Genomic DNA, 21643 nt, shown 5'->3' on the forward strand with positions numbered 1-21643 from the left:
TTCCTGGGGCTACCTTTACTGTGCCCATGGCAGCTCCAAGAGGAGGTTAACACTGTGGAGCGAGGAAGTAGGGAAAGACGGGGGACAGGAGTTACGGCGCGCCCTGTGTGGAGGTGTAGGGCTCCTGCATCCCTCTGGGATCTGAGCCTAGACGGCTCCGGCAGTCTGGCGAGTGCCTCAGTGGAAGCGGTACTTTCTGGCTGGCTTGAGGTTGATGTATGTGGCCTTCATCTCCTCAGCCTCAGGGTTCCGCACATCTTTGAATCGCTCCCCTTTGGTGCTCACTACCTGGTTGTCGATGTATCGGATCAGCTTCTTGGGAGCCTGTCAGGCAATCAGGTAGTGAGTAGCAGAAGCCAGGAGACAGTTGCACCCACTCCATGACCCTAGGAGCTGCAACCGGCTCACCTCCTTAGGAGCCATAGGCCGGTGAATCTTCTGATCCTCTGCGCTATCCACCATCATGTACCTGCCAAAAACTTGGCTGAGTGAAGCTCCTGCCACCCTAGGAAAACCCTCTAAGGGCAGGGCCCGGCCCGGCCCGGCCCAGCCCAGCCCAGACTCACTTCTGCAGGATGAAAGACTTCAGCTCATCCTTTTGGGGGCCTCTGAGGCGCCTGGGCAGGTCCTGCAGAGAGGGGAAGCCTGTCTAGGGCCTAGGGTACCAGCAGGAAAAGCAAATGGGGATAGGCTAGGGGCAGGGGCTTAACACTAAGGTGGAACATAGCTGAGGTTACATGGGGTTGGGGGGCTGTCTAGCAGAGGATACCTGGTTGGGGCCATCCCAGGCTGGAGGCCCCTCCTCCTTCCCCTCTACCAGCATCTGCACAGCTTCTTCCAAGTCCCCTCGAGCTTTGGCCAACACCCACTGGGCCTGCTCCACCGAACAGGTAGGGAACACCTCCAGAAGTACGTCCACCCCTGGCAGCAGTTCCTCCTCAGCGCCGGATGCCTGTGGGCATAAATGTTGACAAGAGGCAATACTTCCTCCTTTCCAGGGCCCTAGCTCCCTCGTCGGTACCCTCCTCTACCAGTACCTCATCTTGGGTGTCCCCAGCAGCAGTCAGAGAAGACATCGTCTCTTCTTTGAGCCGCTGCAGAGGCTCTGGGGAGACAGATACCTGACCTTGGACCTCAGAGCTCTGTGGTTTCAGGTTCTCTTAAAGAGGCAGAAAGAGCAACAGGTTTGCCAGGGCTTTGGAGGATGGGGGTTTAAGTCACCCAAGTGCCCGATTCACAGACTCACCTTTGTTCCTGGCACCACTCAACTGCCCTGAGAGCTTCCGCATCATTTCCCCTATTGTACCTCTGAAAAGGCAAGGAGGGCGGTAAAAGGACAACTCTGCCCACCCTCCACAATCAGCCAGCCCTCCTCCTCCTCTTGGTCCCAGCCAGGCCCCACCTTGGGATGTAGGCGAAGCCAGGCACATAGGCCTCCATCATCTCAGTGAAGGCCTCCATATCGAAATTCTCCTCCGATGGGCCTGAGGGGCCCAGGTCCTCAAGGACCCCGAGCACATAGGAGAAGATGACCTCATCCAAGCCGCTGCAGCAAGGGGACAGGACAAGCCCTGTTACCTCCAGCATTGCCACCTAGCCTGGGACTCCAGCCCTGGGCTTCATGGGGTCCAGGAGCCAGACCTCAAGCCTTAAGCCCAGAAGAGTATCCCACCCCCCACCCCCCCCGACCCCCTCAGAGCTTTGGTTTCCCATCTGTTCAACAAGGGTGACAGGAACAGGATGAGAGGTGAGGCCATACCAGCAAATCATAACCAGCCCTCCTCCACCTGAGGAATAGGGCTGAGTACTTCCCACCCCAGTCTTTCCATTGGCCAAGGCCCAGAGTACTGCCCAGCAGCTCCAACTCTGGCCCCAGCATGACCCTTCTAGGAGAGCAGCTTCTACCTGAGGTCAGCCTCTGGGAGGTGCGTCTGAACAAAGGCAAGGAGGGCTGTACTGACAATCCTCTCCAGCTCCATGCTCTCTCTTCTGAAGGGACACAAGACAGAGGCTTGTCAGGCCCTCTTCTGCCTGCCGCTGCCCACCAGGTCCAGGGGCGGCCAGCTCCTCCCTCCTGCCCTGCTGTAGAAACCATTTGTTGATGTTGCCCATAGCTTCCAGTTCTTCAGCCCTCCCCCACTCCCTCAAGCAGAGCCACAGCCCCCTGCCTGCCTATCTCTCCACCTCCTCCAGCCTGAGACAGGGCAGGACACTGTCTCAGGAGAAAGTTTCCAGAGTGGACGTTTCCCTCCCCCCTCCCCCGACCTCTCCCCATCTCCCCACCCCATTCCCCAACAGTAGGCCTAGACCCTCTGGAAAGAAGCCGAGGTCTTGAGGTCACATGCCTCCTGGCTGAGGAATCCCATCACTGAGAGGGCCACTTGGCCCCCAAGTCCAACCACAAGGGACCCATTGTCCAGCCCCCCAAGGAGCAGGCCTCAGGACTGAGCACAGCCATTCCCCCACCCAGAGTGGGCCACCCACCCTCTGCACAAAGGGGCTTTTCTGGCTCTGGGGCCCAGATAGAAGGGGAAGCCTTTCATGAATTCTCTCTTCCTGCCAGGTCCTTGCCCTTCCAGCAGCTTGGGCCTATCTATGGAGGACTTTCCATCCTCCGTCCCAAGGCCTACGGAGCCGTACAAGATCTGGCCTTTGCTTACCTCTCCAACCTCACCACTCCCTCCTTGCTAACTCCACTCCTGCCCCAGCAGCCTCCTTGCTATTCCTCAGACTTGCCCAGTTTCTTTCTACCTGTCTCCTCCAGATATCCACATGGCTCATCCCCTCACCTCTGCCAGGGCTCTGCTCAAATGTTGCCTCCATAGAGAGACCTTTCCTGACTAACCGACCAAAATTAGGCATTCCCCATACTCCCCAATCCCTTACTCTGCTTTATTTTCTATATAGCATATACTACAGCTCCATGTTATCTTTATGTTTATTTGCCTGTTGTCCTCCCCCACAGAATGTACGCTTCAAGAAGAGGGAGTTTGAGGGGGGGATACTTTGTCTTATCCATTGGTATAGCCCTAGCACCTAGAAGAATGCCTGCACTTAGTAGGTGCTCGATAAATACTTATTGACTTATTTCATTCCTACTTACATGCTTTTGACTCCCTAAAGTCTGTATTTGGTAGTCAGGAACATTTACTTGGTAAAGAACTGCTCCAGACCCACGAGTCCAAATGTCAGCTCATTACACCACTCAGGAGACTCAGGGGCACCTCAAACTGCACCTAGCCCCAACTCACCATATCCTCCCGATGTGTGTACTCCCCCTCCAAACAGGCACCTCCTCCTGTTTCACCAGCTAACATGACTCACTCAGCTACTGAACCTGAAACTTGGGGGTTACCCATGATTTCACCCTCTCTCAACCCCTGCTGCAATCAATCAATCACCAGGTCCTGTTGAATCTATTCCCTTATTATTCTCCATTCTATCCACTTCTCCCCAACTTCAGTCTGGCTTCTGCTCTACTAAATTTTCTCAGGCTAAGGGCATGAGTTACTTTTTCAGGTTTTGGTCTCATTAGGTTGAACCATATGAACTTGCCAATATTACCTGTTTTTGATCTGAAAAAGAAAAGAAAAAGGCAATTTCTTGTAGTTTCACCTAATATTTGCCCTTTCAAGTAGCACCAATGTTGGTCTAGGAGGCATCACATCCTCCTGTTTCTCTTCTACCTCTCTGGCCATTTCTTCCCAGGCTCCTTCTCTGTCCCCCTCTCCTCTGCTTCCCTCTAAATGTGGCAGCAAAGTTCAGGCTCAAAGCTGCTTCTCCTTTCTCCTCAGTCTGCACCCTCTCTCTCTGGAAAATCTCATCTGGGCCCACATCTTCTTGTACCAACTCCATGTCACCAATTCCCAAATGTCCAATCCTATAGTCCAGTCTCCTCCTCTGAGCTACACACTTGTACGTCTACCTCCCTGACACCTCTGTGGGGATGACTTAACATGTCCCAAACTGCCATTCTTCCAAGTCTTTTATTCCTCCAAGGCTGTCCTCAGTATACGCATGTCCATGTACCCGGCTGTTCCTGCCACAAGTCTGGGAATTATCATTGACACCATCCTACCTTTTGCCTTCTCACATCCAATCAGTCACCATGCCCTGACCATTATCCCTCAACATATCTACTTGTCTCCATCTCTACTCCCACTTGGCTCCAACTCTTGCCTTAACTGCAAGAGTTTCCTAAATGTTCTCCCCACTACCATGTTTCCCCCAACAACCTATTCTCTACAAAGATCATGGCTGTACAATATTTACCAAAAAATCACACTTTTTCTGCTTAAAATCTATCAGTGATTTCCTGCTTCCCTTCAGATAAGTCCAGCTTCTTTTTATGGCCCTCAATTCAGGGCCTTACTCCTGCCTACATCTCTCCAGCCTCACCACGCACCACCCACCCCCGGGATCACTCCCCTCCACCCCGGCTTGCTTTCAGCTTGCCAGCACTCCAGCTTTTTCACAGCAAGGGTCTTTGCACAAACTGTTTCCTCTGCCTGGGCAACGTGCCACCTCCACCCCTTCACTTGCTAACTCCTCTCACCTTTCAGGTTTCAGCTTACAATTTCCTTCAAGGGATGCTCCCCTGACCCTTTAGAACTGGTTTGGTCTCCTCTATCTTACATCCTCATTGCAGACTACACTTTTCCTTACTTAGCAGCACCTTTTACAGCTATAATCAAAACATTATTGGGGCAATGTTTAATGTTTCTTCCACATGTTTCATGAGGGCAGAGACTACACTCCTGGCTTATTCATCAATGTACACTCAGTGTCTTCTGTGAAGTAGACACTCAATAAACAGTTACTCCCCACTTTAGAAATGAAGAGATTGAAGCTGAGTGGGTTTAATGACTTGCCCAAAGTCACCTGGCTTGACTGTGGTAGTCAGGAGATAAATCCAGGACACCTAGTTGAGTGAGTGTATATTCTAGGGGCTACTCCAGGGGATGGGGAGATGTCAAGACCTCCAATTGGGTTGAGATAGGGCTACCATCTATTATCGCAGTTCCCTTGTCCCCTGACTGGTAACACAGAGTTGCCGTGACAGCACAGGGGTTGCTCAGGACAGGAGAACTGAGAAGCCCTATCCTACCAGGGGAGGCTAGCCTCTTGCTCCAGACCCTAGCGTAGGCCCTGGGGAGGAAGAGAACTGCTCAGACAGGGCATACCAGATCCCATCATGCAGCTCCCCCAAGAAGTCAGCCCCCTAGGGAGACCTACATCCACCCTGGGTTATACCAATCCTGGCTGCTAGCAGTTGCCTGCCAACCTCTGCTGGGACAAAAGTCCACGGATGCTGCATGAAAACTTCTAGGGAAGAAGCTCTCAGGGATGTGTCTGATGCCCCTAGGTTTCTAACCAAGGTCCAAGAGCCAGGGAGTTATTATTAGGAAACACCCCCCCCCCACTGTGCCCAAATAAAAAAGTCTTCCTGCCCTGAGCTTTTGCTCTAACTTGTCTCCTAATGGAACATCCCCCTTCCTCCTGTTCTTGGGCTGCCCAAACTTCACCCAGCCTTCAAAGCTTGCCACTTCTTTTTCACCCTTCTCCATCCCCCTAGGCTTCCTCAGCATCTCTTTCCTACCCAGAGGCGTCTCCTAATATTTCTCCTCCATAGTCCCTAAGCTGGGGAAGCTGCAGCCTGAACAGCCAGCCTTCTCCAGGGCAAGAACATGATTTCCCTGAGACTTTTCAAATTCTGGATATAGCCCACAGAACCCCGTTACTTCCTGGGGGCTCCAAATAAGAGTCCACTGGTTAGCTGCACCCATGAAATGTGATTGTCATCCTGTCATGAGTCCTGTTTAAACACCTCTGATGAAGGTAAAAATATTTAGCATCTACTGACTGCTTACAATCTATCAGGGATTGTTCTATGCACTTTACATGTATTAACTTACCTAATCCTCACAATTACCTTAACATATAGATACTAATATATCATATTGATATTATCCCATTTACCCAAAAGGAAATGGAGGCACTGAGACGTTAAGTAACTTGCCCAGGGTCACACAGTTAAGTTAATGGCAGATTTACACCCAGGCAGTCTGGCTCATTGTTAACCACTACACTATACCACCTTTCATGATGCAAATGGTCAGTCCCCAGCCTGTAACCTGATCCTCTCCTGCTTGGCTGGCCCTCTGCCTACCTCGGAATCTTTGCTCACACCATTCTCCCCATTCAAAATGTCTTTCCCTTCGCCTCTCACTCTGCAGGCCTCACTTCCTCCCTGGAGCCAACCCTGACTGCCCCATCCTCACTGCCCTCGGCTGGTCTGAGAGCATCCCCGGGACCAAGCACAGGCCTGGACTTTCCAGATGTTCCATAAAACCCCCCTGGACAAGTTTAAGTGAGACTGGGGGAAGGAGTACCATGTTGTTCCCTTGGGGTGGGGAGATGCCCAAGGTGGAGGGAGAGCAGAAGGCCATGTGGGAGGAGGAATTCTGGGAAGCAGAGTGGAAGAAGTCTGGGGCACTCAAGAGGGTCTAGAAACGAGGTCTTCACTGCTTCTCCCAGCCCTTATGAAGCCCAGCTCCTGGGGACCTAGTCCCATAACGCAGGTTCCAGAGCACATCATTGTACCCTGACCCCCAAGTCAGGTCTTAGAGGAGCCAAGGACACCGATGGGTACACAAGGGATTCCGGCATCCAAAGTCAGGCAGGAGCACAAATGGGGGGAGGCGGGAATACAGGAAGTGGGACCATGATGATGGCCGACCCCTGAAGCAGGAGCTCCCTAAACGAGCTAGCGGGGTACCCATAAGCATCCAGAATAGTGGGCCCGAGGGCACAGGGATGCGGTTGCGGCCCTGAGGGACACATGACGAGGGAGGCCTGAGCAGGCTAGGATGTGCCTTGATACAGGCCACGGCGAGAATCAGAGATGGGGTTCCGGCGGGCCCCGGGGGTACCGTGGGGAGACACACAGGACGGGTACCCTGGGTCAACGCTCTCCGCGACTCTCTTAGCCCTGGGCCGGGGCCTGGAGGGGAAATCACCTGCTCCGTCGGGCGCCGCCGGCGATTTGTCCCGCGCGGTGCAGCTCTCATCCCCCAGCCCCACCAACGAGATCAAAGGCGGGGCCCAGAGCGGTTACTTTCCAGAAGCGCCATGGTAGCCATTTTTAAGAAGGGCATGCCCACAAGTGGGCGGTGCTCCTGCTACCATTCTCATTTGTCTCAGAGCTTTGGGCGAGATCCCGCGGCGGCCATTTTTGTTGACAGTAGGGAGGAGTTAGGCGTGGAGGTCCAGCCAGTGGGTGGAGTCTCAGTGACTGACTGTATCCCCTCCTAGTGCCTTGCCGTCTGCACAGACGGGAGAACATTTTGACCCCACTCGGTGTCTTCCCATCCGTCTTATTTCCTCGCCCCCAAATCTCCGCCCTCAAATCCTGTAGCTTCACCACCCCCACCCCGCCCTTGTCTCTCCCTGGTTGGTTCTGGTGGCCCTACTCCTAGATCCAGTGTTCTTCCCCAAATCCCGTCTCTCCCCCTTCGTGTCCAGTCCATATTCAAGCCCTGTCACCCAACAACTCTGAGGTGCTGACTTACCCGCCATATCTAACTCTCCTTTGTATTCTCTTAACAGCGATGTTTCCCCAAGATTAGTGTGGGTTACAGGGCCTGCGTCTTGGGACCTGGAGCCTGGTTTGGATGGGGAAGGCGGGGCAGCAGGTGCTCTGAGCGAGGATCCACCTGAGCGCAGATCCAGGACGGCCTGCAGGCCATGCCCACCCCCGGTAACTTCATGCCCGAATTGGCAGGGCTTCTCATTTATGACAGGACGGCTGAACTCCAGTACCTTGTAAGGCCTCAGCTTCCTCTTTCTCTTCCTGCTACGGAGCTTCCCGGTACTACCCTGTGGGGAAGCCCATAGCCTTCCCTTCCCAAGAACCCTTTAATGGGTCATGAGGGAAGGAGTTCCATTCAAGGATGAACTCTCCCATCCCTGATCAGCAGGGATGAGCCTCTTTTCAGGGCTAGTCCCCTTGTAGGGTGCTGGGGACCCAGAGATTGTCCCTATCCACAGGAGCTCACAGTCCAAGGTAGAAAGTCCCATCCTCTCTTCCCTAAGGACCGAGGCAGTGCCAAAATATGGAGAAAAAGGGGATCACTGCTCCCTCTTCCAGTCCTGTCCCTCACAGCAGCCTCCCACCTCCCCACCAGGATCGTCTGGCCTCAAAGAGAGCAAGATGTTGGCTGCTGGGGAGAGGGGGCAGGAAAGGGGAGGGAAGAAGGAGGGAGCACCTTTAGCAACGTGTCTCCCATAAAAGCACTGCTGCTGCCAGCCTGGTGCTGCTGGGGTTAATGAGGTGTGAGGTGACAGCCACTCTCAACTCTGGCCAAGCAGGCCCCTGGGAAAGGGGTGATGGATAGCTGCCAGCCCTCTAAAGACTTGGCCATCGCTCCCCTCCCCCAGTCACCTATCCTCCCTCCCCCTCCGTTGCACAATACTGATGATGACTCTTCTCTCCCTACCACCCCCATTACAGGAATTTTCAGGTTTCCTCAGAAGAGCTGTCCCTAGTCCTGGCTCAGGACCCTTGTGGCCATCCCTGAGGCGTACCATTCCCCCTCCCCCACGGCCTGTTTCTTGAATAGCAGTTGGATGTAGCTACATATTATCGTGGGAAAGAACTTCCTGAGCTTTCAGGGAAGGATGATGGGAAAGACCATTTAGAGGGAGCCCCTCAATTCCCAGTTCAGACCCTGGAGAGTCTCAACTCTGTGCAGCAAGGGTTAGGTTTTGGAGTCAGAGGACAGAGAGTGGGCTGAGGAGAGGGACCACCACAGGCACAAGGACACACACAAACTGTAAGGCAGGGGATCCAGGGATCACTTGTCCTTCTCGACATTCCATAGCAGGCTGGACCTTAAGCTCCTAATTTGCTGTCCCCTCAGGTCTCAATCTCCCTCCACAGGATGGGAACAAACTCCACTTACGCTTTGGATGGTGCTTGAAGCTACATGAGGTGAAAGGAGGTATAGCGATACCTCCTCTCTCCCCATTCCGTCAAACGAATTCTGCAACAGATGCTGGGTCTCCTGAGCTGATGGGAGAAGCTAGAAGCCTGCGCTGAAGCTTCCCCTAGCACATCAATTCCCCATCATCCAACCTCAGAATGAGGAAATTGGGCTTGAATTAGGCATAAAGAGCAGATTTCCCAGACATTAAGAGCAGAGAAAGAACCCAGCTGGCTGGTCTCAAGGGGTGGGAGGGACTCAGAGACTGAGGTGAGGAAGGGAACGCTTTGAAAGATGGGGTGGGGGGGAAGAGGGGGGGTCCCCACTCTTGCTTGAGGTCAGCAAGGGCTCTCTGGGCAGGGTGCCTGGCCCTCCCACACCTTCCTCCTTTCTCAGAAGAGCCAGGATGGGGCGGGGGCGGGAGTTGGCTGGGGCGGGCCCTATTTAAGGAGCAGTCTCTGGGAGCATCACTGTAGATCCAGCTCCAGGAGGGAGAGAAGAGGCTTCATGGGTAAGTGCAGACCCCTTTCTCTCAACTCAAGCAGGGTGGGGGTAGGGTGACTCTGAGCCTGCCAGCTTGCCTCTCCCATCTCCAGGGATAGGCTGCAGGTCCGCCCTGTGAATGGGAATAGCACCCCAGCCCTCAGTTTAACTCTGTAGAAAGTCAACGTGTGTTTCAGGGAAGTCTTTCTCTTCTGCTCCCTTATCTATCCCAGGTACTTCAGATCTTCACTTCAGGTGGGGAGATTTTCAGGGAGCTGGGACTCCTGGACCTCCCTCTACCTTGGGGATCCATATTTTGTGGGTCCTCTTTGGCTCAGGAAGCCACTCATTCTCTAGAGAAATGCCCTTCTCAGTGTACATGTTCTGGCTGTTCCCCTAACCCCCTGCCCATCCAGTTCCACATCTGGCCCCACCAGGAGCGTATCTGGGCAGGAGATGACGGGTCTGACTCTGCAGTACCCACGGAATCCCTACCACAGCCCTGAGTCCCCTCCCCTCATATCCTACATCAGTATCCTGTTAGAATTTAGAGAACCCTTACCTCTTTCCCTAGCAATGGGCCCCTATTTTCAGCTCTGAGCTCAGACCCTCGATGGGATAGGAGGAATCTTGAGATCCCAGGTTCCTCTTCTGACACATCCTGGGAATGGGGGAAAATTCACAGAAGGGAGCACAGGAGAGCAGCATCAAGGCTAAGAGAACTTTGGCCATCTGGCTCTGAGAACTGAATTCCATAGGCTGTGAGCTCTAGCAAATGCCCTGGGGACTCAGTTCTGGTGCCTGGCTGTGCTGTACTGTCAATACTGAGGTCATGGGGGACCTGCTATCTCAGACTCACAGCGTCCCAGCCAGGTGCTGCCACCTGCCAGAACTTTTAATAACTTCGAGTTACTCTTCTTGTCAAAGACTTCAATGGCTCCCCAAAACTCCTCACCTTGCCATTAAAGTCTTTCAAAGTATGGCCTCCACTTAGCTTTCAAGCCTGATCTTCCATTGCTCCCTGGTTATAACCTGTCCTCCAATGAAACCCTGCTACTTCCTGCTCCCGCTGCATGCTTTTATTCATGCTGATCCCTCCTCAGTTCTCCCTGGGACACCTCCATTCCATCGCTATCTGTTGGAATCCTATACATCCTTCAAAGCCTCTCTCAGATGCCTCTTACAAGAATCTTCTTCAACCCCTCAATGATGCATACGATCTCCTACAAATCCTCCGCACTCCGCTTCCAGTGGGGCTTGATTCACGAGCCCCAGAGTGTCTAGTCCTGTGTCCTACACAGAGTGGCTGTTCAATAAACGTTCCTTGTATTTTGCTGAGTGTGTCTCATGTATGAAGAGGCAGTTTGGCCTAGATGTTAAGGCTACAGTCAGACCCAGGTGTATTCTCTGTGTGTACCCTTGGGTAAGTTGTTAACTTCTATCGGCCTCAGTTTCCTAATCTATAAATGGGAATAATAATTATATCCACATCAAGGTTTTTGTGAAGATTAAATGATAGTTTTTGTACAGGGCTCTAGCACAGTGCCTGCACATAGTAAGTTCTGAGTTAAGTGTGTGAGATTGCTATGATTCTTTTTTCTTTTGTGTGTGTGTGTGTGTATTTTGGCTATGCCATGTCACATGGCATGCGGGATGGTTCCCTGGCCAGGGATCGAACCTGGGCCTCCACTGTGAAAGCACCAAATCCTAACCACTGGGCCACCAGGGAACTCCCTGTTATGATTCTTATTATCCTCCCTTCAGTAGGGTGTGAGCTACCCAGCTGGGAGGTAGGACAGGGTTTAAAATTGGTCAGTCAGGGTTTATTGAGCAAAGGGCTCTAGACCAGATGCCAGGGTTGGGTAAAGCTGGGGCAAGGCCAGGAGGAGAAGGCCACCAAGATGAGTTTGGTAGCCCAAGCCCTGCTGGGATCTAGACGCTCTGGATTCCCACCTACTGTGTGACATTGGGTGAGTCACTCCTTCTCTCTGGCCTCGGTTTCCCAGCATAAGGTCACCTGAGGAGGTTGGGCCAGGTGAACAGTAAAGTCCCTGGCAGCCCAGATGTTTTATGAGTTCTAAGGGTTAAGTTCAAAGAAAAGAACAAAGAAAGAAGCATCTAGGCTCCCTGCAGGGCTTCTTTACATCCTTAGGGCTGGAGCAAGCACTGGGGTTTGGAAGGACTGGCATGTTGGACTGAGCTGAGTGGCAGCACTTCCTTCAAAAAGCCTGTAATTGGGGGCCTCCTCCCTCACTGGGGCTGGGGGATAGGGGTATACTGTTTGCAGTCTCTGGGCATTTCCAGGGCATATGTGGAAGACTTGGGGGAAGAATGTGAGCAATGCGGATTCTCAGAGATGGGGAAGTGTTTTTTTTGTTTTTAAATTCCTGTGAATGGAATTTTGGGGGATGTGTACTTAGTTCTTTTTTTAAAATTAATTAATTAATTTTGGCTGTGTTGGGTCTTCGTTGCTGCGTGCGATCTTTCTCTAGTTGCGGTGAGCGGGGTCTACTCTTCACGTTGCGGTGCGTGGGCTTCTCATTGCAGTGACTTCTCTTGTTGCGGAGCACGGGCTCTAGGCATGCGGGCTCAGTAGCTGCGGCACGTGGGCCCTAGAGCACGCGGGCTTCAGTAGTTGTGGCTTGCAGGCTCAGTAGTTGTGGCGCATGGGCTTAGTTGCTGCGCGGCATGTGGGATCTTCCCGGACTAGGGCTCAAACCCACGTCCCCTACATTGGCAGGCGGATTCTTAACCACTGAGCCACCAGGGAAGTCCCGAGATGGGGGAAGTTGAGAGACTTCAAGGGTCTGGGCCTGAGACGATAGAAAAGGAAGGGGATTCAGAACACACCTAACTTGGTATGAGACTCATGATTTACTTGAAGCCTGCCTTGTTTCAAAAAAAGGATTAGAGGAGGCTTACCAGCATGCAGACAATTCTCTAAGATTAAAACATAAAACCTGTGACAGAGTACATTTTAAGTGTGTATCCTTTTTGATCCAGAGATTCAATTTACTTATTATTGCTATTTTTATTTTTAGTTAGAAATTATTTCAAACTTAAAGAAAAGTAGCCAGAATCGTACAAAGAACTCTGGCTTAGCCTTCTACCAGATTGACCAACTGTTAACGTTTTGCCATGCTGCTTTCTCTAATCTATAGTCCTCATTCAAATCTTGTTACTTGTCCCGACACTGTCCTTCACAACAATTTTCATTCTGGTCCAGGATCCAAAACAGGATCATGTGTTGCATTTAGTTTTCGTGCCTCTTTTTGTCTCCTTTGACCTGAAACCTTTGTCTTGTATGACATTGACATTTTTGAACAATTTTCTCTCAATTTAGGTTTATCTGAGGTTTCCTCATGATTATGCCTTACTGCTGAACTGATGTTGTATTTTTCAGTTTAACATATCAGACAGCACATGATGTCAATTTGTCTCTGTTAAAGAAAAAATTTTAGGGACTTCCCTGGTGGCACAGTGGTTAAGAATCCACCTGCCAATGCAGGGGACATGGGTTCAATCCCTGGTCCGGGAAGATCCCGCATGTCGCGGAGCAACTAAGCCTGTGCATCACAACCACTGAGCCTGCGCTCTAGAGCCCGTGCACCACAACTACTGAAGCCTGCGCGCCTAGAGCCCGTGCTCTGCAACAAGAGAGGCCACTGCAATGAGAAGCCTGCGTGCCGCAACCAGAGAAAGCCCGTGCGCAGCACCGAAGACCCAATGCAGCCAAAAATAAATAAATAAATTGAAAAAAATTTTTTTAAAGAAACCCATTAAAGATGGTAAGAAAGACTTTAAGAGGGACTACTGCAATGGGGTTAAAGTGTTATCCACCAGTTTTCTCTATTATATTATCACGTTACTATTTTTTTTCAGGTTACTATTTTAAAATTTGTAATTAATAAATATCTTATTGGAACATATTTGAAACTATATAAATATCCAGTTTCACATCAAACTTTCACCCATCAGTTTTAGTATTCAGAAATGATTCTCACCTGAATCAATCTTTACTCTGATGATTGGGAATGGTGATTTTCTAATTTCATCATTACTTCTACTATAAGGAAGAGCTTTCCTTTCATATGTATTTTTTAGTTAGCATTAGTATGGACTTAGGGATCCTTATTTTATTCAGCAGGTTATAATCTGTTACTGTGATTATTTGTTTCTATGCTTAAACTGTCCTTGATTTGGTCAGTGGAAGTCCCTTCAAGTTGGCTCCTTTGTTCTTTTGACATTTTTGATCAGTCCTTTATTTTCTGGCACAAGTTGTTCCAGTCTCATCTTGTACCTTCCCTGCCACAGCCTTGGAATCAGCCATTTTCCCGAGGGGACTGGTTCCTTTTACTGGAGAATGTAATTTAGAACCAAAGATCTAGGCACTGGCTGTGCTTGTGCTGCTAGGGTGGCATCGTTCAATGATTCAATTTCTAATTCTAAGACTTCAGATTCCACAATTTAACACTCGTGTATGTGAATAAAGATGCATATTCAAGGACATTTATTCTCATTACCCTCACAGCTTCCAAATAAGACCAAGCCATCAGCTTATTTTTTGCCTGTATTACTTCAAAAGCCTCCTAACTGCTCTCCCGATTTTCAAAATGGCCCCTCTATAGTCTCTTTTCCACACAGTACCCAGAATAACTTAAAAAAAAAAAAATCTCATCACATTTCCCCCTGCTCATAACCCTCCATCCCCTAAGAATAAAATCCAAATTTCTCTACATGGCTTCAAGGTACCACAGGATCCAGCCTCATCTGTAACCTCATTAATTATCACTTTCCCGCTCGCTCACAGGACAAGGACACCCCAGCCAAAGGGTGTTTGTACTTGCTTTTCTCCCCCAGCTATTCAAATGGCTCGCAAAGGTCTTTATTAGGTCTCCACTCAAGAGTCACCTCTTCAGAGAAGCCTTCCCTAATTATCCTGTTGAAAACAGCACCCCATTACTTATCACTGTATGACATTACATCGTATATTCCCATTAGCTTGTTGTCAGTCTCTGTTTCTCTACATTACACCTCTAAAGTAGGCTCCACGAGGGCAGGGAGTTGTTTGGTTTTTCTCCCGTAGTACCAGTGCCTAGAACACTGCCCAGCAAACTGTGGGCTCTCAAATGCCTGTTGAGTGAATAAAGATAACTTTCATTCCTTGGGACGTTTGCACCCACCATACTTCCTGCCTGGCTTCCCCTCACCCTTCTCTTTGCATGGCTAACTTCTTCATATTCTTTAGATCTCAGCTTAAATGTCTTCCATAAGGACAGAAACTGCCATGGCTGTCTCATTCACTATGGTATCCTCAGGGCCTACCACTGTTCCTGGCAAATAAAAGGCACTCAAGAAATTTGTTGGATGGACTTTTAATAGCTAAAAGCTGGAAAGAATCCAAATGCTATAGAATATTGGATGACTGTTAAAGAATGAGGTAACTCCATGCGCATTGGCATAAAATGATGTCCAAGATATACTTAATGTATAATGCAACAAGCAAAACTGTGCAATTCATTTTATGTAATTAATACTAGGTGAACAGAAAAAAATAGTAAAAAATACTAGATTGGACCTCAGTGATCATTTGGGGGTGAGAGATATTAGAACAGATTTTAACTTCCTATTTTATAAATTTCTGTATTGCAGACTACTTTTTAAGAACAAACACTACCCTTTGAGCACTTAGTACATGACAGGCACTGTGGTAAACATTTTTTGTGCAGGATTTCACAGTACCTTCTCAATAATCTTATGAGATAGGTCCTAATACTATCATTCCCATTTGCAATGAGGAAATTGGTTCAGGGACATTAAGCAATTCATCTAAGGTCACACAGCAAACCCATCACACTACAACACCTCCCTGTGTCTTTATAATTAAAAAATAAAAAAGGAAAGGAAAATAAGATGAAACTAGGGGTAACAGTTCAGGATCAAGGTTTTACACAAAAGATGCTAAGCAAATTTGGCTCCCTAGAAACCAGGGCAAATAGAAAAATATGATCAATTATGAGATCCTTGGTGATTCAAAGATAAAAGCAAACAACTTATCAGTAGAAACATCTTTACCAAATGCTGAGGTTTAATAGAACTTCTCCATGAAGCTCATAAATACAGCAGTGTTCAATCAAGTGATCTACAGCTTCAATAACATACCTGTATATCCAGGTAGCTGTTGGCCAACCACAAATGGAAGTTCAGTGAAAGCAATTCCAATAGGAGCCAAATTTATACAGCTTGGGCATCAGATCTGGTGGTCTGGCCAGACCCTTAGTTAAAATTGGATGTGTGGCCTAACCCTCCAGCAAACTCCTATAATATTGCAAATTCACCCTATTAAACACTGTTAGCAAGAATCAGGAGACAAGAAGTGACATTCATCTTAAATTTAAACGTTGGTAAATTTTCCACGTAGGCTGGGTTGGTTTTCTTCTTCTTTTACAGATGAAGAAACTGAGGCTCAGAGTCTAGAAAATGTCAGAGCCATTATGGATCTGATTATGGATCCCCTCCTCAGCCTTCCTCAGCCATGCCTGTCATCCACGCCTCAACAAAATAGCTTATGCCCTCCGAATCTCTCTGGGGGTGGTGGGCCTCAGGACCTAGAAGAGTGTCCTCCCGCACTGGAAGGGAGCTGGTTAAGGGAGAGTGAGGCCCAGCCAGTGAGGAAGCATACTTTTTCCAGAGGTCCACTCTAATCCTCACCTCCAACACCTTGTACCCCAAGATGGAAAGTAAGGCTCACCTTACACAGATGAAGAAAAACCCCTATCCCCAGGCATAAAAATGATCTTGAAGCCTACACTTGACTTCACTCATTTATTTACTTTTCTTACAAGCTGGGGATAGGTGGGCCCTCAGCTTGGGGAGTTTGGAGAGCTTTGCTGGAGGGAGGAGAGGAAAAAGCGAAAGTGGGGGCTTATTGCAGGGCAGGCTTCAAAGAGGAAGAAGATGGGGAGGAAGGAGAGAGGAAACAAAGGGTTCAGGCCCTCCTTCCACCACACACACTCAGGCTTCCCAAGTCCAAGTAGAAGGAAGGAGTAATAGGACACCCACCCAGAGATGTCCTTGATCCATTCTCGCCCTTGCCCCGCCATCCAGCAATAACCTGAGAGAAATCAAGGAAGTGCAGGAAGTGGGCGGTGGTTAAAAAAAAAAAGAGGTGACAGGTGCACCCAGCCCCAGCGCACAGCTGTGGCGGCAGGAGGAGAGCCGCGCGCGTGCTCACCCTCGCCGGCCGCCGGGCCTCGCGGCGCCCTCAGCTCAAGTCTTTCCTCTTCTTCCGGCGGCCGCGCTCCGCCGCTTCCCCCGCGGGGATGCTGTAGCCGCTGCAGCTGCTGGCTGGCCGGCGCATCACTCGCCTCTCCGTACGGTACTCGGGCTCGCGCACGCGCGGTGCACCCTGCAGCAGGAACTCGCCGCCGCGATAGGTGACGCGCACGTCGGTGCGTGGGTACGTGCCGTACGCTCGTCGCAACTCCCGGCGCACGAAGTCCGGCAGATGGAGGCCCGGCGGGAGCGTACGTTCCACGCGGCCCCAGTGCAGCTCAGCGTGCAGGCTGCTGCCTTCCGGCCACTGCGTCCCGCTCTCGACCGCCGCCAGCCCCGCATCTGCGGGCTTCTGAAGCGACGGCCCTGGGTAGCCGGGCGCTGGGAACGGCGGTTGCAGGGCCGCAGCGTAGGCCTGCGGGAAGGCCCACAAGGGCGGCGTGATCACTAGCGTCGCGCCTGTGGCGTGGAAGCAGTGGTATTCCCGTGGAGCCGCCCACTCGCCCGCGCTCAGGCTCGGGGGCCGGCTGCAGAAGTTGTGGGCCTGAATGGGGGGCAGCAGCGGAGGGGCGGGCAGGTAGGTGTAGGTGAGGTGCTGCAGCAGAGGCCAGACGTCCTGCCCAGGCGCCAGGCAGCAGTATGTATACATGGTGTGAAGCTCAGGCGGCCGGCATTGCTACTGGGGCCTCGTCCTGGTCCAGACCTGGGGTGGGGGTGGGGGTGCACTTTATTCTCATCTCCCCCACCGATCTGGGGGCCTGGTTACCCGGGGCTCTGGTTCACAGCAGGGGGCCCTGCACGTGTGCTGGAGTTCGGGGAACTCTTCCTAAGGAGTTCAGCTCCCACCTCACCTCTTGTCCTAGGGCTGGACCCAAACCCCAGGCTCCCAGCAGGCAAGAAGGACCCAAGCCTTTTTCAAGCCCCCAGTCCTGAAATGCTCTTCCCAGGTGGCTCCCTACTCACTTGTCTCCTTTAGCCTGGGGGAGCTGGTCCCCAGCATTTGGGGGAACCAGAGAGATCCAAGAGCGGGGCTCCTCTCCACCACTTTTTAGTTGAGCTGCTCTCCTCCATGCCCTGCCTCAGCCACACCTTCCGGTTTCCAGGCAAAGGGAAACACCTTGAGCTGGCCAGGAGCCAGCCAGCTTGTGTCTACACTGGGTGACCCTGCTGGTCATACCGGCTGCGAATTAGACGCTGAGGTCTGTGCTCAGGGATGCCCGCAACATCACAGGACATCCAGTGGCCTTTCCAGTCAAGTTAGCTCCCTGTTCTCCTCATCCCCTTTTTCCACCCAGGTGGAGTTATCCTAACATTTGAGTGAAGCTCCTGCACACCAGGCACTGAATCAAGTTGCTTATGAGCATCTAACTTCAAGTTTACATCAACCTTAGGAATGAGGTACTAATATTTTTCTGACTTTACATAGCAGGAAGCTGCTTGCCTCAGATTTGGTACACAATAAATGTATTCTATGACTGGGGCTTACATAGGTTAAGTGTCTTGTCCAGACTCACACAGCTAGTTATGGTAAGGGCAGAATTCAACCCCGTGTCTGTCTCAAGACTTGTGCTCTCAACAATAGCCTAATCACCAATCCATGCTAGGGCTTCTTTTAGACTGACAGTCCTCCCTTCTAGAATGTTCCTTAAGAGCTTATAAATTTTTTTAAAAAGAACTTCTAATTCATATTAGCCACATGAAGAACATGGTGGTATCATTCTCATTTAATAGATGAGGAACAAGAGATTCGGAGAAGTTAGGCCACTTTCCCAGGTTCACATAGTCTATAACTGGCACAGTGGGATTTGAACCCAGTGCAAATGATTCCAAAGCCCAGAAGCTACTTGGGTGAAGCCAGGAAGGTTGCTTCGTTCAGATGGGTTGAGCACTGTCTGAGCTCCAGTCCCCTCTGGCTGCAGTTCATGCCCTTCCACCTCTCTTCCCCAGTGGGTAGTAGTTGCTGGATGATTAAAATGGATACCCTCTTCCAGTTTCTAGGCTGCCAGGCCATCATACTTTCCTTCCCCTTCTTCTGTTGACTTAAGCAGCATCATGACTAACCCCCCCATAGGTTCTCCTAGATTCTCAGCATCCCTCGAACCCCAGCTACCCTCTGAGGAGGTCCCCCACACTCAGCCTGGTGATGTCACATTTCTTTATTCCTGACTGAGCCACTCTCTCAAGTCTAATTCAGGCCAGTGGCCTAGTGAGAACAGCAGCTAGGACTAGGTTATGGTATGTATCTAACGCGCCCTACCCAACAGCTCCAAGAAGGGAGCCTCTCCCTCTGTCCACTTAAGAACTGGTCCCAGGACATAGTGACCTTTGTTGGGGGAGGCCTCCCACCCCCAAGATGTCCATGGCTTGATCCCTGGAGACTTGTTAGTATGTTATATTACATGGCAAGGGGGAATTAAGGTTGCAGATGGTATTAAGGTTGTTAATTAGCAGTCCTTAAAATAGATTATCCTGGATTATCTGGGTGGGCCCAGTGTAATCACAGGAGTCAAATGTGGAAGAGAGAGACTGAAGAGTCAGCGTATGTGATAATAAGAGTCAACCAGCTCTTGCTGGTTCTGAAGATGAAAGGGGTCATGAGCCGAGGAATGCAGGCAGCCTCAAAGCTGGAAAAGGCAAGGAAGTGGATTCTTCCCTAGACCCTCCAGAAAGGAATGCAGTTCTGCCAACACCTTGACTTTAGTTTATGAGACAGAATTCCAACCTCCAAAACGGTAATAGATTTGTATTAAGCCACTAAGTTTGTGGTTATTTGTTAGAGCGTTAGTAGGAAATTAATATACCTCCCAACTCCTATTTATAACTTTGCCCCCCCTCCAAATCCCAGCACTTGAGGAATGTCCAAAACTACCTATTATAGACTGACCTCACCCCAGCCTGGAGCTCAACGATGGACCCTGTATGACTGGCCAGTTTCTCCCCCATGGGGATCTGCTCATACCTGGGTGGGAGATGAGGAGAGTGTGAGACCAAGCTCAAGTTGGAGCCTGGGACAGTGAGAAGCCTGCGTTTTAATATTGGTTCTGACGTGCTTGCTGAGGGAGACTGGGGAGGCAGTCTTCAGGAAAAATGAGAAAAATAAGGACCAAGCTGTGAGTTTCTCAGCATTCATTCACCCTGATTCCAGTAACAGCCCCCAGATTTTTTGGGTCCCACACTTTATTTACTCTCAGGAAAGTGGTTCTGGGGGAGTTGGCTCTAGCTCATCCTTAAATTACCTGGGTGATTTAGGGCTAAACCAATCATCGCTGTCATCCTTCTGGCCATAGTGATTGGTTTAGGGTAGCCATGTGACTCAGTTGGGGCCAATGGGAGCCAAGCCCAGGGCTTTGTTCTCTAATTGCATGGAGTGAAGTGCTCTCTCCCCTGGACAGAGATCTGAAAGAATGCAGTTCTGGGTCCAGAGGTGAAGATCTCTCTGAGCATAGAGCTGCAGAAGAAGTGGAGCCAAGGGTCAGAGAGAGAAACTGGGTCCTGATGACATCGTTTGAATCCTGGACTTTGAAGTTACATAAGCCAATAAATCCCGTTTTTTCCCCCTCCGGTTTTATTGAAATATAGTTGACATACAGCACTGTATAAGTTTAAGGTGCACAGCATGATGATTTGACTTACATATACTAGGAAATGATTACCACAATAGGTCTGGTTAACATCCATCATCTCATATAGATAAAAAAAAAGAAAAAAAAGTTTTTCCTTGTGATGAGAACTCTTAGGGTGTATTCTCTTAACAACTTTCAGCTATACCATACGGCAGTGTTAACTTTGCTCATCATGTTATACATTACATCCCTTGTATTTATTTATCTTATAACTGGAAGTTTGTATCTTTTGATCACCTTTATCCAATTTCCCTTTCCCCATAAATTCCTTTCCTACTTAGTCTAGTTTGAGTGGACTCTTTTTATACAGATAGCCGGTTGTGTTTACTTTATAAATTATTTTTTAACATCTTTATTGGAGTATAATTGCTTTACAATGGTGTGTTAGTTTCTGCTTTATAACAAAGTGAATCAGTTATACATATGTCCCCATATCTCTTCCCTCTTGCATTACTTCATATAAATTTAACTACAAAAGACATAATGAAATGGGCATTTAAAAATTATTTCAAAGCACCATCATGTTAGTCTTTAGAAGATTAAATGTTTAGGTTATTATACTATGGAGTGAAGTCTTCTGTTGCTTGCATCAACAATACACCCTGACTGTTTTTCCCCCAGAATTTTATTATGAAAAATTTCAAAATTCAGCAACCTGAGTAGTTTCTGATCAGTGACCCCCACGATCAGAGGCTCTTTTGTGGGCAAAGTAGAGGATGGAGAGAGTCTGGAAGCCAGTCTTGGAGGAGGTTCACACCCTAGTTTAGGAAAACTGACAACCAAAACAAGATCAGGGAATGGAAAAGAGACATGGGTGTAGATTCATCTGGACTTGATTCCATAAAACTGCCTGGATGGAGAGGGGAGGGTAAAGGTGGATGCACATGTTTTTAGCTTGCTCAGCTGGGTGGGTAGTCAAGACAATCCTGGAAATAAGAAACAATTGGGGTGATCGGAAGTTGAGGGAGTGCTGGGTTCATGTGGGACGTTTGGGAAGCTATCCAGCAGTAGTTTTATATTCAGGCTGGAGATGGGAGGTGGGGTAGTCATGAAGGAAAGGTAGTAGGTGAAGTTACCAGAACAGCTGCTACCCTGGCCCATATTACACTGTGTCATCATGGCTGCCAATCTGTTGCGTTCCACCTATGCCTTTTGAGGGCAATTGAGGTATAGTTCATGTACAATGGTATATAAATTTCAGGTGTACAACATGGTGATTCACAATTTTTAAAGGTTCTATTCCATTTATAGTTATTATGAAATATTGACTATATTCCC

The 21643-nt window shown here is 49.7% G+C and overlaps 3 protein-coding genes across 15 annotated transcripts in view; 1 reads left to right on the forward strand and 2 right to left on the reverse strand.

Annotated features, from left to right (window-relative positions):
• CUEDC2 (CUE domain containing 2) lies at positions 1-16841 on the reverse strand. 6 transcript variants are annotated; one of them, XM_033425878.2, is made up of 9 exons: positions 16702-16841; positions 1906-1989; positions 1403-1546; positions 1247-1308; positions 1038-1159; positions 770-952; positions 567-628; positions 409-469; positions 1-324 (listed from the first exon to the last, which is right to left on the reverse strand). In XM_033425878.2, the coding sequence occupies exons 2-9, from the start codon at positions 1977-1979 to the stop codon at positions 178-180; spliced, it is 855 nt and encodes a 284-aa protein (XP_033281769.1). In that variant the 5' UTR covers positions 1980-1989; positions 16702-16841; the 3' UTR covers positions 1-177. The 6 variants fall into 6 exon arrangements, with proteins under 6 accessions (XP_033281769.1, XP_033281770.1, XP_033281772.1 ...); XM_033425879.2 differs by lacking the exon at positions 16702-16841 and adding an exon at positions 10030-10122; XM_033425881.2 differs by lacking the exon at positions 16702-16841 and adding an exon at positions 7020-7313 and having other exon boundaries at positions 1038-1105.
• C14H10orf95 (chromosome 14 C10orf95 homolog) lies at positions 11269-17391 on the reverse strand. Its single transcript, XM_033425885.2, has 2 exons — positions 16702-17391; positions 11269-12280 (listed from the first exon to the last, which is right to left on the reverse strand). Exon 1 carries the CDS (start codon positions 17389-17391, stop codon positions 16732-16734), a length of 660 nt encoding a protein of 219 aa, XP_033281776.1. The 3' UTR covers positions 11269-12280; positions 16702-16731.
• MFSD13A (major facilitator superfamily domain containing 13A) overlaps positions 16973-21643 on the forward strand; it is a 21792-nt gene continuing 17121 nt past the window's right edge. For 3 of the 8 annotated variants that reach the window (XM_033425874.2, XM_033425870.2, XM_049696833.1), the window contains exon 1: positions 17806-18140. Coding sequence is in view for 2 of the 8 variants with exons in the window: in XM_049696834.1 (XP_049552791.1) it covers positions 18136-18140 (5 nt within the window). In the remaining 6 variants the exon portion in view is untranslated. Of the gene's footprint in view, positions 17113-17180; positions 17380-17805; positions 18141-21643 lie in introns of those variants that run through there. The other 5 variants (XM_049696834.1, XM_033425869.2, XM_033425873.2 and 2 more) reach the window with 3 other exon arrangements.

This window comes from Orcinus orca, chromosome 14 (genome assembly GCF_937001465.1).
Source record: "Orcinus orca chromosome 14, mOrcOrc1.1, whole genome shotgun sequence".
In the NCBI taxonomy this organism is placed as follows: domain Eukaryota; kingdom Metazoa; phylum Chordata; class Mammalia; order Artiodactyla; family Delphinidae; genus Orcinus; species Orcinus orca.

Excerpts from the sequence above, each read along its gene's own strand:
- CUEDC2 (XM_033425878.2), bottom strand. The coding sequence starts at position 1,979 with ATGGAGCTGGAGAGGATTGTCAGTACAGCCCTCCTTGCCTTTGTTCAG. Across the intron at positions 470-566 it reads AAGTCTTTCATCCTGCAGAA|GTACATGATGGTGGATAGCG; the intron begins GTGAGTCTGGGC and ends AGTTTTTGGCAG. Across the intron at positions 325-408 it reads GGCCTATGGCTCCTAAGGAG|GCTCCCAAGAAGCTGATCCG; the intron begins GTGAGCCGGTTG and ends ATTGCCTGACAG.
- C14H10orf95 (XM_033425885.2), bottom strand. The coding sequence starts at position 17,391 with ATGTATACATACTGCTGCCTGGCGCCTGGGCAGGACGTCTGGCCTCTG.